The sequence below is a fragment of the Schistocerca nitens genome, chromosome 2 (assembly GCF_023898315.1).
Source record: "Schistocerca nitens isolate TAMUIC-IGC-003100 chromosome 2, iqSchNite1.1, whole genome shotgun sequence".
Classification (NCBI taxonomy): domain Eukaryota; kingdom Metazoa; phylum Arthropoda; class Insecta; order Orthoptera; family Acrididae; genus Schistocerca; species Schistocerca nitens.
Genome location: NC_064615.1, coordinates 1,068,691,330 through 1,068,705,109, shown reverse-complemented (window position 1 = coordinate 1,068,705,109; position 13,780 = coordinate 1,068,691,330). Strand labels below are relative to the sequence as shown.

The 13,780-nt window shown below is 43.9% G+C and overlaps 2 protein-coding genes across 2 annotated transcripts in view; both read left to right on the top strand.

The window, feature by feature from the left end:
* The window catches only part of LOC126237454 (dehydrogenase/reductase SDR family member 11-like), a 421,354-nt gene that overhangs the window by 23,385 nt on the left and 384,189 nt on the right, over nt 1–13,780 (top strand). The gene's annotated exons all lie outside the window — the stretch shown is intronic.
* LOC126237456 (dehydrogenase/reductase SDR family member 11-like) overlaps nt 1–13,780 on the top strand; it is a 262,806-nt gene that overhangs the window by 215,792 nt on the left and 33,234 nt on the right. The window contains exon 4 of the mRNA XM_049947589.1: nt 12,068–12,197. Within this exon, the coding sequence (XP_049803546.1) occupies nt 12,068–12,197 (130 nt within the window). The remainder of the gene's footprint in view (nt 1–12,067; nt 12,198–13,780) is intronic.

The following is a 13,780-nucleotide window of genomic DNA, read 5'->3' as shown; positions in this document are numbered from 1 at the left end:
CTAAACTGCACCAAAGTGAGAGATCTCCTTTCCTTATTTCCTTCTTGCCACGTAGACAGTAACTTGTTTCTGCCTCATAACAGGAGCTGGCAGTCAAGGACGCCCCAGGGAAGCTGCACGCGATTGCTGTGGATTTGAGAGACGAAGCCAGCATCCTGGCTGCCTTCAAGTGGGCCAAGGACAACCTGGGTGGGGTCGACATCCTGATCAATAACGCTGGTGTATCTGGTACATTCCCATTTACTAGCCTCATAGGTAAGGGATACACTTTGCATTATCTTAAGCGATTTTAAGAGCATATGAAAATACCAAATAGTTTGAAATCAATAGAATGTTATTTACTCCCCATGTATATTCACACATACACACATTATATATATCTATATAAGAATATTATTAAATACATGTGTGTTTGGTGTAAGTCAAAATATGTTCTCAAAATGAATATCTCCTCATCTAAATTGCTCTCAAGCACAATCTTAGAAGGGACAAAGATAATACGTCACATTACATATGCACTAGGCAGCCTATATTAGAAAAATGTAATCTATGATATTGATAGCACCTATTACTATCTCATTCCAAATTACTCAGGCCTACTAAGTTGTGTACAATAAAAACTTTCGACGCACGTTGCAATATGTATCAACTGGCTCTCTAAATTTTATAGATTCTGTTTCGTACAGTCAACAGTTAAATAACACCAACATCTAGTAAAAATATGTGATGTGAAAGCACACACTTGCACACGCAACACAGCCAAAAGACAAACAAACTGAGCTAACACTTAGGAAGGAAGAAGGTCTTTTGACGTTTTCATTGCAGTGTGGCACTTAAACTGCATATCTTTAGCCAAAGACGATGACAGAGTTGAAACACCGCCAAGAACGATGGTGCAACTAGACAGAGTCGATATCTAGAAAATAAACTCTTTGATAAAATTATTTATCATTTATCGAGCACGCACACCCACACACACACACACACACACACACACACACACACACATATACACACACAAGTATGTATTACTTATGTACTGACGTAATATGCAAGTATAATTACAGAACTGAACAAAAATTCGATCAAAAACCTGTTATTTTTTATTTGTTTATTTATAACACGCCCCATTGCAGTATTTGTAATACAAGTACAGTGTATTATTTGTATATATATATATATGATTTTTCGCACTTTGTAAGCACAACGGACCTTCAAATTGAAAATTTCTACATCTAAACTTTCTGTTCTACTTATCAAAACACACACGGCTTGCGTTCTTACCGTAACATGAAAGTTCAATTACAGATCTCTACACAAATTCGAGGAAAATAGAATTGTATTATTTCTTAAAATATGTAAGGTTTGGGACACTTTTCAAGCCCTTTGGACACTCATATTAAATACACTCCTGGAAATTGAAATAAGAACACCGTGAATTCATTGTCCCAGGAAGGAGAAACTTTATTGACACATTCCTGGGGTCAGATACATCACATGATCACACTGACAGAACCACAGGCACATAGACACAGGCAACAGAGCATGCACAATGTCAGCACTAGTACAGTGTATATCCACCTTTCGCAGCAATGCAGGCTGCTATTCTCCCATGGAGACGATCGTAGAGATGCTGGATGTAGTCCTGTGGAACGGCTTGCCATGCCATTTCCACCTGGCGCCTCAGTTGGACCAGCGTTCGTGCTGAACGTGCAGACCGCGTGAGACGATGCTTCATCCAGTCCCAAACATGCTCAATGGGGGACAGATCCGGAGATCTTGCTGGCCAGGGTAGTTGACTTACAGCTTCTAGAGCACGTTGGGTGGCACGGGATACATGCGGACGTGCATTGTCCTGTTGGAACAGCAAGTTCCCTTGCCGGTCTAGGAATGGTAGAACGATGGGTTCGATGACGGTTTGGATGTACCGTGCACTATTCAGTGTCCCCTCGACGATCACCAGTGGTGTACGGCCAGTGTAGGAAATCGCTCCCCACACCATGATGCCGGGTGTTGGCCCTGTGTGCCTCGGTCGTATGCAGTCCTGATTGTGGCGCTCACCTGCACGGCGCCAAACACGCATACGACCATCATTGGCACCAAGGCAGAAGCGACTCTCATCGCTGAAGACGACACGTCTCCATTCGTCCCTCCATTCACGCCTGTCGCGACACCACTGGAGGCGGGCTGCACGATGTTGGGGCGTGAGCGGAAGACGGCCTAATGGTGTGCGGGACCGTAGCCCAGCTTCATGGAGACGGTTGCGAATGGTCCTCGCCGATACCCCAGGAGCAACAGTGTCCCTAATTTGCTGGGAAGTGGCGGTGCGGTCCCCTACGGCACTGCGTAGGATCCTACGGTCTTGGCGTGCATCCGTGCGTCGCTGCGGTCCGGTCCCAGGTCGACGGGCACGTGCACCTTCCGCCGACCACTGGCGACAACATCGATGTACTGTGGAGACCTCACGCCCCACGTGTTGAGCAATTCGGCGGTACGTCCACCCGGCCTCCCGCATGCCCACTATACGCCCTCGCTCAAAGTCCGTCAACTGCACATACGGTTCACGTCCACGCTGTCGCGGCATGCTACCAGTGTTAAAGACTGCGATGGAGCTCCGTATGCCACGGCAAACTGGGTGACACTGACGGCGGCGGTGCACAAATGGTGCGCAGCTAGCGCCATTCGACGGCCAACACCGCGGGTCCTGGTGTGTCCGCTGTGCCGTGCGTGTGATCATTGCTTGTACAGCCCTCTCGCAGTGTCCGGAGCAAGTATGGTGGGTCTGACACACCGGTGTCAATGTGTTCTTTTTTCCATTTCCAGGAGTGTATTTGCACAAGTAAATTGTTTGTATTGCTTATTAAAATACACACAGCTCGCTTATTGGCACTATTTCAATAAATTGTAGTTTAGTAGACGACTTTATTTCGATCTTTGTACCACACATTAAATTGATCTAAGTACATGAAAGTGGTTGCAAAAATGCACACATGTGCACTAGTGCAACTCTAACATACAGTTTAAAATGCACCATGGATTATCAGTGGTACTGTCACGTCTACAACTTTTTCCTAAAACTGAATGTTCAATGTTCCTACCAAACTTGAGAAGCACAATGGTCCTTCAAATTAATTATTTCCACACCTAAACTGTATGTATAACATGTTAAAATACACACTTGCTGACTGGCAACTCTAACCACGTCTAGAGCATTACTGCAGATCTAATTTACAGCCTAAAGTACACTGAGAGTTAGCAAAGTAAAAATTTACAATACAATAAACAGTTTATCATACATCTTCGAATGCATTTAGGATAGCAATATGATCAACATGCCTCCCACTAGCACCTACAAAACCTTCTCATCTTCATCTGTTACACAGTGGTAAACTGTATTCCCCTGTAATATACACTGAAGAGCCAAAGAAACTGGTACACCTACCTAATATCGTGTAGGGCCACCGTGATCACGCAGAAGTGCCGCAGCACGACGTATCATGGACTCGACTAATGTCTGAAGTATCACGGAGGGAATTGACACCATGAATCCTACAGGGCTGTCCGAAAATCCGTAAGAGTACTAGGGGTTGGAGATCTCTTCTGCACAGCACGTTGCAAGGCATTCCAGGGATGCTAAATAATGTTCATGTCTGGGGAGTTTGGTGGCCACCGGAAGTGTTTGGACTCAGAAGAGTGTCTGGACGTGTGGGGTGTCCCAGTGTACTGTTGGAATTGCCCAAGTCCGTCGGAATGCACAATGGACATGAATGGATGCAAGTGAGCAGACGTGATGCTTACATACGTGTCACCTCTCATAGTCGAATCTAGAGATATCAGCGGTCACTCCCACTGCACACGCCCCACACCATTACAGAGTCTCCACCAGCTTGAACAGTCCCCAGCCGACATGCAGGGTCCATGGATTCATACCCGTACACATCCATCCGCTCGATACAATTTGAAACGAGACTCGTCTGAGCAGGCAACATGTTTCCAGTCATCAACAGGCCAATATCGGTGGTGACGGGCCCAGGAGAAGCTTAAAGCTTACTGTCGTGCAGTCATCAGGGGTACACGAGTAGGCCTTCGTCTCCGAAAGCCCATATCGATGATGTTTCATTGAGTGGTTCGCACGCTGACTGTTCTGGCGTAACCAAAAACCCTGGAATAAAGATGAGGGACGCAAGAGAAGAGAAGGCGGTGAAACAACATCGGCCAATAGCGCGCTGACCAGGACGTCAAAATGATATGAGCGGCATCTAGCCCAAGTGAAAATAAGCACCACTACTGCTAGCCACGGCCGGACATTAGTGGACAGTACTCGCAGAGTATAAGCACGGCCTAGCAGAGAGGGCTACGATAACAGTTATTAGTGATCCACATCCGTTGCTTTTTTGGACATTATAGATAGCAAAAGACTCGGATTTATGTTGCATGTCACCCGTCGCGACACCATTGTTATTTCAAAGGTAAGTATGGCCAGTCTTCTTATTTGAAATAATACTACTAATGTTTTTTTGCTTAACCCTTTGAGTCACAAATACTTTTGGACTTGATATGCACTGAAATTTGATCTTACCCTTCTTTATTGCATTACTGGAGCACATTACAAATTTTTAAAAATTTTTCAGTTTTTATAAAAAATATACATAGATGGTTTCACTATCAAACCACTGTGATGCAAGGGGTTGTTCAACATCTTTCAAAAATTCACTAATTTTTAATATTAATATTTTATTAAACTAATGTTACATTTTTTCAGACATATTTTTTATAAATTGGTGTCCCAAAAAAAGCTTTTCTTATGCAAAATTTCAAAGTACGTAACATACAACACTTATTTTCTACTTTTCATGATACTCCAAAAAACAGTTTTTTTTATCTTTTAGGCACAATCCGACAACACATACTTTGCATGACTTTTTGGTCCTATGAGTCTCCTTTTTTGAACTACAATTTGCGCAGCGTTTAGATCTGCTACGAACAGGAATATATGGTTCATTGGATTGTCTTTTATCCACAGAGACTTCCATTCTAAATGTCTTCTTAAATGATGATGGACGGGAAATTGCTTTCCTTTTTCTGCCAGGAGAAATGCTGACTTGCACAAACAACCACTAGTATCTCAAAATCTTTTAATTTCAGTGGTGTTCCTCCACTTTTTATTTTATATATGACATAGGCATTCACGACAGTGACGTCCAAGAAATGTAAAAATATTCTGTGCCACCATTTCTTGGTTTTCATGTCTAATTCATAAGTTGATTTGAGCATGTCTGCTTTGTCAACATAACCTTTTGAAGTATTGTAGTCACATAGTACTTTCGGACATCTTATTGCTTCCTGAGAGCCAACTTTTTTCTTCGGGTCACTGTGGCTTCTTGGTTTGGATTATGGAAGTCTGAGAGAAAAAGAGTAGGTTTTTGGGTCATTCATTTAGTGCTGGTTACTCCCTCCCAGTTCCTCCACTCTGATTCCCCACAAGTATAACATTTATCAGATTTAAAATCTTTTGGCAAGTATTTCCTGACACTTTTAATTGTGCCACAGGCATATATTTTATTTAATAGAAGGTTTTTGAACAATGGCACTGATGTAAAATAGTTGTCTACGTAGATTTCATAACTCCAACCTACCAGTGATCTTGTCAAATCAGTAGCAACTGTCCCACCTAGGTCCTTTTCTACCTGGGTTCCATTTTTTCCTGTGTAAATTTGAAACTCATAAATATATCCCTTACCCACACTTTGTAACCCCTTTTTGTGGGTATTTTCATAAATGATCGCCCTTTGAACTTAATCATTGACTCATCAATACTTTGGTAGTTTGTGGACAGAGAATTTAGCAATGGTCGTAGTTTATATAGTTTGTCATAACCTGCTGATGCCCTCTGTGGTTGTTTTTAGTTGTCATTTACATGTAAATTAGAAAGGAGCCACACAAATCTATTCAATGGCATTCTTTGGGCAATGTATTCATCCCGCAATTCTGGGAAAGATGACCAGTAATCTCTAAAATTAGGTTGTACTTTTACACCCATAAGTAAACTAACACCTAAAAACACTTTCATCTCATCTATATTTGTAGGGTGGGGATCGATGCCACCACCCTTTTGCATAGCTTATAAATTTGTCTGATACACTGTTTCCTCCATTGTCTGATTCGTAAAACGTTCAAGGAAAAAGTCAATTTGGGAAGAGAAATTACCGAAATTGGCCGAAGGCCCAGTTTCCTCCACAAAATTTACATGATCATAATCACCGAACTCATGTGCCCATTTTGGTTCTGTAAAGTCTTGGATGGAAGGAAGAAGTTCACTGACATCAGCTGGAGCTTCAGAAACTGCTTTCTCAGTTGATAAAGAAGGTAGGAGTGCGGGGGTTTCCTATCCAAGGGCCTGAGTAATACCCTCCAGATCACCATCTTCATCCTCTTCACATTCTGACAAATCGCTTGAAATATCCTCAAAAAGTATGTTGTAGACAGTAGCCTCATCTAATTCCGTCAAGGTGTGTCTCTTATACATCTAAATAGAGGTAAAAGTTAAATAACTTGCTGTATATAAGAATAGAAGCTTTGTATGGTAAAGGTATCGTATTAGCATAGTGGTTTCACAGCGAAACCACCAACATTTGTGCTTCTCATTGTTTCAAATAATGTGCTATATTCAATCTATAGACATATTTTCAATCTAGAACATATATGGTAATGTGTATAAAAATTTTACTTACATTGAATAAAGTACAGCTTCTGAATAACACAAAACAACGTGTGTGAATCACAATATGTCGCGCTTGCTTGGAAGACACGAGCTGAATGCCAGTGGCCGCTCGCAGCGTTGCTCTCTCAAGATTTGTTAGTTGGTTCATCGAAAATCCGCTAGAGTGCACCCCAAACAAGGGTGAGATAGAGAGCCTGTATGGGGAGAGAGTGGCCAATCGGACGATACGGCGGCCATTTTTCTGCCAAACTGCGGGCGGAACTTTTGAATGGCAGTAGTGGAGTACGCATTCACCGAATCAAAAGCACAAGACAATATGGCGAAATTATTCGTCAAATGCCTTTGTTTATAAGAATAATGTGTTATAATAATTTTCACACGGCCAATTTACAGGTCTGTTTTCAAATTTAACTATGTGTATTTCAAGTAGTTTTATATGTATTAAAAAGCAAAAACGACTTACTTCGCATAGATGAGTACTTGGTAGGTTTCCACAAGGCTCCTGTTTGATTTATGTCAGCCCTGTTGACTGCGACTGCCCACTGCTTTCGTCTTTCTTCATTGCGTGGAAATGCTAACATGCGAAATCCATCTTCGCCTCTATTGGAACAACCAAATGCAGCACAACCTGGCATCGTTTACGAACGTCTGCAGAACGAATTACAGATGTCAAAAACAATACTGTACAATTACTAATGTGTTTACTTCAAACATATAGGCCTACCGACTTCATCACAATATTTCAACTCGTATTTAAGATCGCAAACGCTAATTACGTACTAAAAACGATATACAACTAAATCGAAAATGCATGCACAGCGCATAACAAGTCTTTCAATAATTCAAATACCTTTTAATCGTTTTCAGAAGTCCTCTGAACTTCAATCAACTCAAAAGCACGGCGAACATAGGAAGCGCGAGAGATGTTTGGCGCCATTTTTCTTCCACAGCTAATCAACCAATCACGGGCAACTTCACCTATAGCCACTCTCTCCCTATACAGGCTCTCTAGGGTTTGACGGTGGCTTCACAGTGAGTCACATACGCCGCAAACGGATACAATGCAGCAAAAAGTGGTTTCGCAGTGAAACCACTGTGACATAAAGGGTTAAATTGTTTTATGCCATTCCGAGAACGCAGCATCCTTTAGGCCTCCTATACGAGACGAGTGAGCAGGACCCCACACTGACGCTTGTAGATGGCCCAGCATCGAAAGCTGCTGCAATTTGCGGAAGGGTAGCACTTCTGTCACGTTGAACGATTCTCTTCAGTCGTCGTTGGTCCGGTTCTCGCAGGATCTTTTTCCTGTGGCATCGATGTCGGAGATTGATGTGTTACCTTATTCCTGTTATTCACGGTGTAGCACTTCTGTCACGTTGAACGATTCTCTTCAGTCGTCGTTCGTCCGGTTCTCGCAGGATCTTTTTCCTGTGGCATCGATGTCGGAGATTGATGTGTTACCTTATTCCTGTTATTCACGGTGTACTCGTGGAAAGGTCGTACGGGAAAATCGCCACTTCATCGCTACCTCGGAGATGCTGTGTCCCATCACTCGTGCGTCGACTATGACACCACGTTCAAACTCATTTGATTCTAGATAACCTGCTATCGCTTCAGTAGTAAACGACCTAACAACTGCGACAAACACTTGGTGTCTTATACAGGTGTTGCCGACCTGCATGTTTACACTTCCCTGTATTTGGATACGCACGCCTATACCAGGTTCTTTGGCGCTTCAGTGTGTATGTGTACTGGGCTGACACTCTTCCCACATGGCCATTGTACTGCTGCCAATGTAGCAGCAGTAACCGATGTAACAACTGCGCCAGAAACTTGTCTTACATTGGCGCTGCCAACCGCAGCGCCATATTCAGCCTGTTTACATATCTCTGTATTTGAATACGCATGCCTACACCTGCTCCTTTGGAGCCTCAGTCTATGTTTTAAACATCATACTCGTCAGAAAGATGTGCGCTATAAAACGAACATATTGTTGAAAAATCGACTTTTTACATTTATGACGTCCTATCTCAAACGCACAGTAGAGTTCTTGTTGCTGCTTTGGTGTCTCAAAGGTCCCCGAGCGATTAATGAAGCAGTTATGCTACTTGATCGAAGGCTTCCAATTTTTGCCGACTGAGGAGTGGAGTGAGACCGATTGTGGAGGAAACAAGGAAAACAAAGTGCTGCTGCATGAATAGGAAAGAATTCAAGAAAAATCCTTCTGTGGCTGAGTAGTACTATTACCGGAGTCGTTAGTCGTCGTGCTTATGTACTCTGTTCATTTAAGGTGGACATTCGAATAAGAAAATGTATGCTCTGCCATTGATCATCAGCTGTTCTGCTCAAGCACCTGATGTCTTAAGATCGCTCCAGGTAGACCTTAATTACAAGTTAGGTATTTCGTTGTTGTTCTAGTGCGCATAAAACCCTGATACAAATGTAGGTGCCGTAAGCAACGAGATGTAGAAGGTTTATACAATAATTTGAAACTTCCTGGCAAGTTAAAACTCCGTGCCAGACACAGACTCGAACTCAGTACCTTTGCATTTCACAAGCAAGCGCTCTAACAACTGAGCTACCCAAGGACGACTTACGACCAGTCCTCACAGCTTTCTTCCGCCAGTACCTCGTCTCCTACCTTTCATACTTTACAGAAGCTCTCTTGCGAAACTTGCAGAACCAGCGCACCTGCAAGAATGGCTTTGCCAAAGCCTGGGGGATGTTTCCAGAATGTTAGTTCTGCAAGTTTCGCAGGAGAGCTTCTGTGAAGTTTTGAAGGTTGGAGACGAGGTACTGGTGGAAAAAGGCTATGAGGACGGGTCGTGATTCGTGCTTGGGTAGCTCAGATGGTACAGCAGTTGCCCGCGTTCGGGTCTCGGTCCGGCACACAGTTTTAATCTGCCAGTAAGTTTAACGTATGTGTTGTTTGCCAGGACGAAAAGAGCAGGCTGTTCAGTTCAGCTGGTGTGTAGTGAGCTATGGGACAGAGAAGTGGACGCATCGTAGAGTTCATCCGGAGACGAGGACGCACGGATCTGGTGCTCTTCTTAGCAACCTATCGGGGCCCAGAGTTTGTGTTGGTTCAAGGACGACCCTCTTTCTGCACCACAGAGTCACAGGGGCGACGGCTTCTTTCTGTACGTCTCATGCTGAGTCTTTACGTAGATCATTATTAGCAGCACGAGCATCGCAGCACAACACCTGGTCCGCAATTGTACAGATCATTGTTGCTGTCTGACCCAGTCCAGCATTGCATGTCTTCCCCAGTCCAACACTCAGGGCAACAGTCACCGTATTCGTTGGAATAAAAGCTAGTGAGTAATTTTAGAACGTCAGTTGGCTCTAAAGGTCATATTCTCACTTATGCGGAGATAACGCTGAAAACCAGCAGGTTTACTTGCTATAATTCACATAAGACACATTTTGTAATATCAGTTGAAGTTCTTTTACAGTCAGACGTGGTTAATGAATGTTTTTAGTTGATTAAATTAATGTATTAATGTAAAACTTGTCTCTGTTGACACGTTCCACTAACATGAAATTTAATACTGTGCTCTCCTCCACTTTAGGGTCCACAGCTAGAGCCATAAATTATTATGCAAGTCACTCCGTTGTCGATAATAATTTCAGTTCAGATCTTAAGAGATGTGTTCAGCTTTCCCAGGTCAGGGTAAATATTTTAAAGATGAGCAGGGTTCTGAACCCAGGTGACTGTCCACCAGGTTAGCTACTTAGTAACACAGATTGCATTAAGGTTTACGGAAGAAGTGTAGTGGAATTTCTCTTCGTTCTTGTGAGCAGATACCAAGACTGAAAACTGGATGAGCATCCTGGACGTGAACGTGCTGGGTCTGAGCATCTGCACCAGGGAGGCCGTGCAGGACATGCTGAGCAGGGGCGTCGACGACGGCTTCATCATCCACATCTGCAGGTGGGCTCCTGACACGTCCTATGTCGGCATTGTATTCATAGTTTTATTCATTTACGTATTTTTATTATTTCTGAAGGCAACGGTCTAACATATATAGTTTTGGGACAGCTTTGCGATCGCGAGAAGAATGTCCGAGGAAGTTTCACGCACCTAGGGAGCAGCTTTTGCTAAAGACATAACATCGCAACAGCAATCATTCCCAATGCTAAAAAGTTTTCTCACTGACACGTGTCAGGTAAAGCCTCTCCATACAAGCTCGTAAATATTGAGCAAACTCTTAATATGCAGAAACGTGTTAACTGATTCGCGCACGAAAAGCCCCCAGAAAGACAAGAGAACTGAGCTGGCTCAAATGCCCATAACTATTTTGTTTTTTATTTGACAGTCGTTAATTAGGTATAAATATAAAACAGTTGAACATGTATACAATTAGGGAAATCAGGGTAACCAACACTAGCCGACATCATATGTACATATTCACATATTGCTACTCAGTCTTTTATAGGTCAAAGTAAGGATGATATATAGTACAGTAGTGAACTGTTGTACTCAAAACGAATGTGTTCACAGTCATCACAATAAAACAAAGAGTGCAATGGTAGATTTTTAGTGGTTATGTTGGAGCAGTTTTTTTATTATGTCTTTCAAGGAACTTGAAAGATAATGTGTACCAACTAGAGAGACGGATGGCGCCTCAATTATAAGTTCCGATGTAGGAGGCGTGTAAAGACGTCATGGTCGCTTCTGTGTGGATCGTTACTTGGCACGACAACAGCCAATTAGCTCCAGTGAAAGTCATGAGGTAAATACAGGAAGCCCGAATTCCACTCTAATTTGATGAAGCAAGAAGAGCACTAACAACTAACACAAGGATACTATCACAAGAAACTTTGTTCCCCTAACAGCACTGTCCCGGAATTATTCCTTTGGAACCAACAGACCCAGTAGTAAGTGATACTGATGCTGGTCCGATACATGAACAAAGTACTTTGGCAACTGGAGTGCAAAAACATCCACCGGAAAGTTTGAGGCAAATATTGAGTGTCACGTTCACGTAATTTGTTCCTGTCAGTCGTATAGATTAATGCGATCGTGGAGCTATTAACATTGCTCAGATTGAGCTAAAGGCAATTCAGCAGTTCATCAACACAGGTCTATGTACTGGCTCCAGATTATGGAAAGTAAAGAACTACAGTCTGGTAGGAATAAGACGGAACAGGAAGAAATATTGGGAAGATGAGTAATTAAGTACCACTTTACGAAATAGGCAGGAAAATGGAAGAATTGGGTTTCACTCGTATATTAATAGTTATGATTAATGTTCCAAGATTGGGCCTCGTGTACTGATATGTTGTTCGCCATGCGATGCTGCAACCTGTTTCAAATGTTGCAACTTGCTATGTAATTTTCAGTACTGCCGGACACACACCACCGAATATAGATGGTATGGCGATGTACTTCGCCAGCAAGCACACCGTCAAAGTATTGCTCGAAGGGCTGAGGAAAGACCTGGTCGCCAAGGGCAGCAAGATACGAGTTGGGGTAAGTCATCCATTGTATGTGGCACATGTCTAACGAACGAATAGGCGCTTTCAATTCAATTCAATTCAAGGATGCTTGCATATCACAATTGTTACAGTAATGTACCTCACTAATAAAGAAAATTTCGCAAATAGAATAACTGAAAAGTTACGAGTCGAATAGAATGCACATAGTCCAAGTATAAGACACATCACAGTGACTAATAAAATAACAAAACGCTGTTCCGGACAAAGAATCAATGCTTGAGCGTAGATTATCTTTGCCACACACAAATTAAGGCGGGCAAACAGCGATACATGGTGTTACTTATGATATATGTAGGTTCCGTGGGATGTGAATGCAAACCGTCTTAAAAAGCTGATGTCTGTGGGATTTAGGGTCTGGACAGGAACTCTGTGAGCAATAACACAGCTATAGTGATCAACGGACTGCAGCTGTAAGATCTAAATGATCTACACTCCTGGAAATTGAAATAACAACACCGTGAATTCATTGTCCCAGGAAGGGGAAACTTTATTGACACATTCCTGGGGTCAGATACATCACATGATCACACTGACAGCACCACAGGCACATAGACACAGGCAACAGAGCATGCACAATGTCGGCACTAGTACAGTGTATATCCACCTTTCGCAGCAATGCAGGCTGCTATTCTCCCATGGAGACGATCGTAGAGATGCTGGATGTAGTCCTGTGGAACGGCTTGCCATGCCATTTCCACCTGGCGCCTCAGTTGGACCAGCGTTCGTGCTGGACGTGCAGACCGCGTGAGACGACGCTTCATCCAGTCCCAAACATGCTCAACGAGGGACAGATCCGGAGATCTTGCTGGCCAGGGTAGTTGACTTACACCTTCTAGAGCACGTTGGGTGGCACGGGATACATGCGGACGTGCATTGTCCTGTTGGAACAGCAAGTTCCCTTGCCGGTCTAGGAATGGTAGAACGATGGTTCGATGACGGTTTGGATGTACCGTGCACTATTCAGTGTCCCCTCGACGATCACCAGTGGTGTACGGCCAGTGTAGGAGATCGCTCCCCACACCATGATGCCGGGTGTTGGCCCTGTGTGCCTCGGTCGTATGCAGTCCTGATTGTGGCGCTCACCTGCACGGCGCCAAACACGCATACGACCATCATTGGCACCAAGGCAGAAGCGACTCTCATCGCTGAAGACGACACGTCTCCATTCGTCCCTCCATTCACGCCTGTCGCGACACCACTGGAGGCGGGCTGCACGATGTTGGGGCGTGAGCGGAAGACGGCCTAACGGTGTGCGGGACCGTAGCCCAGCTTCATGGAGACGGTTGCGAATGGTCCTCGCCGATACCCCAGGAGCAACAGTGTCCCTAATTTGCTGGGAAGTGGCGGTGCGGTCCCCTACGGCACTGCGTAGGATCCTACGGTCTTGGCGTGCATCCGTGCGTCGCTGCGGTCCGGTCCCAGGTTGACGGGCACGTGCACCTTCCGCCGACCACTGGCGACAACATCGATGTACTGTGGAGACCTCACGCCCCACGTGTTGAGCAATTCGGCGGTACGTCCACCCGGCCTCCCGCATGCCCACTATACGCCCTCGCT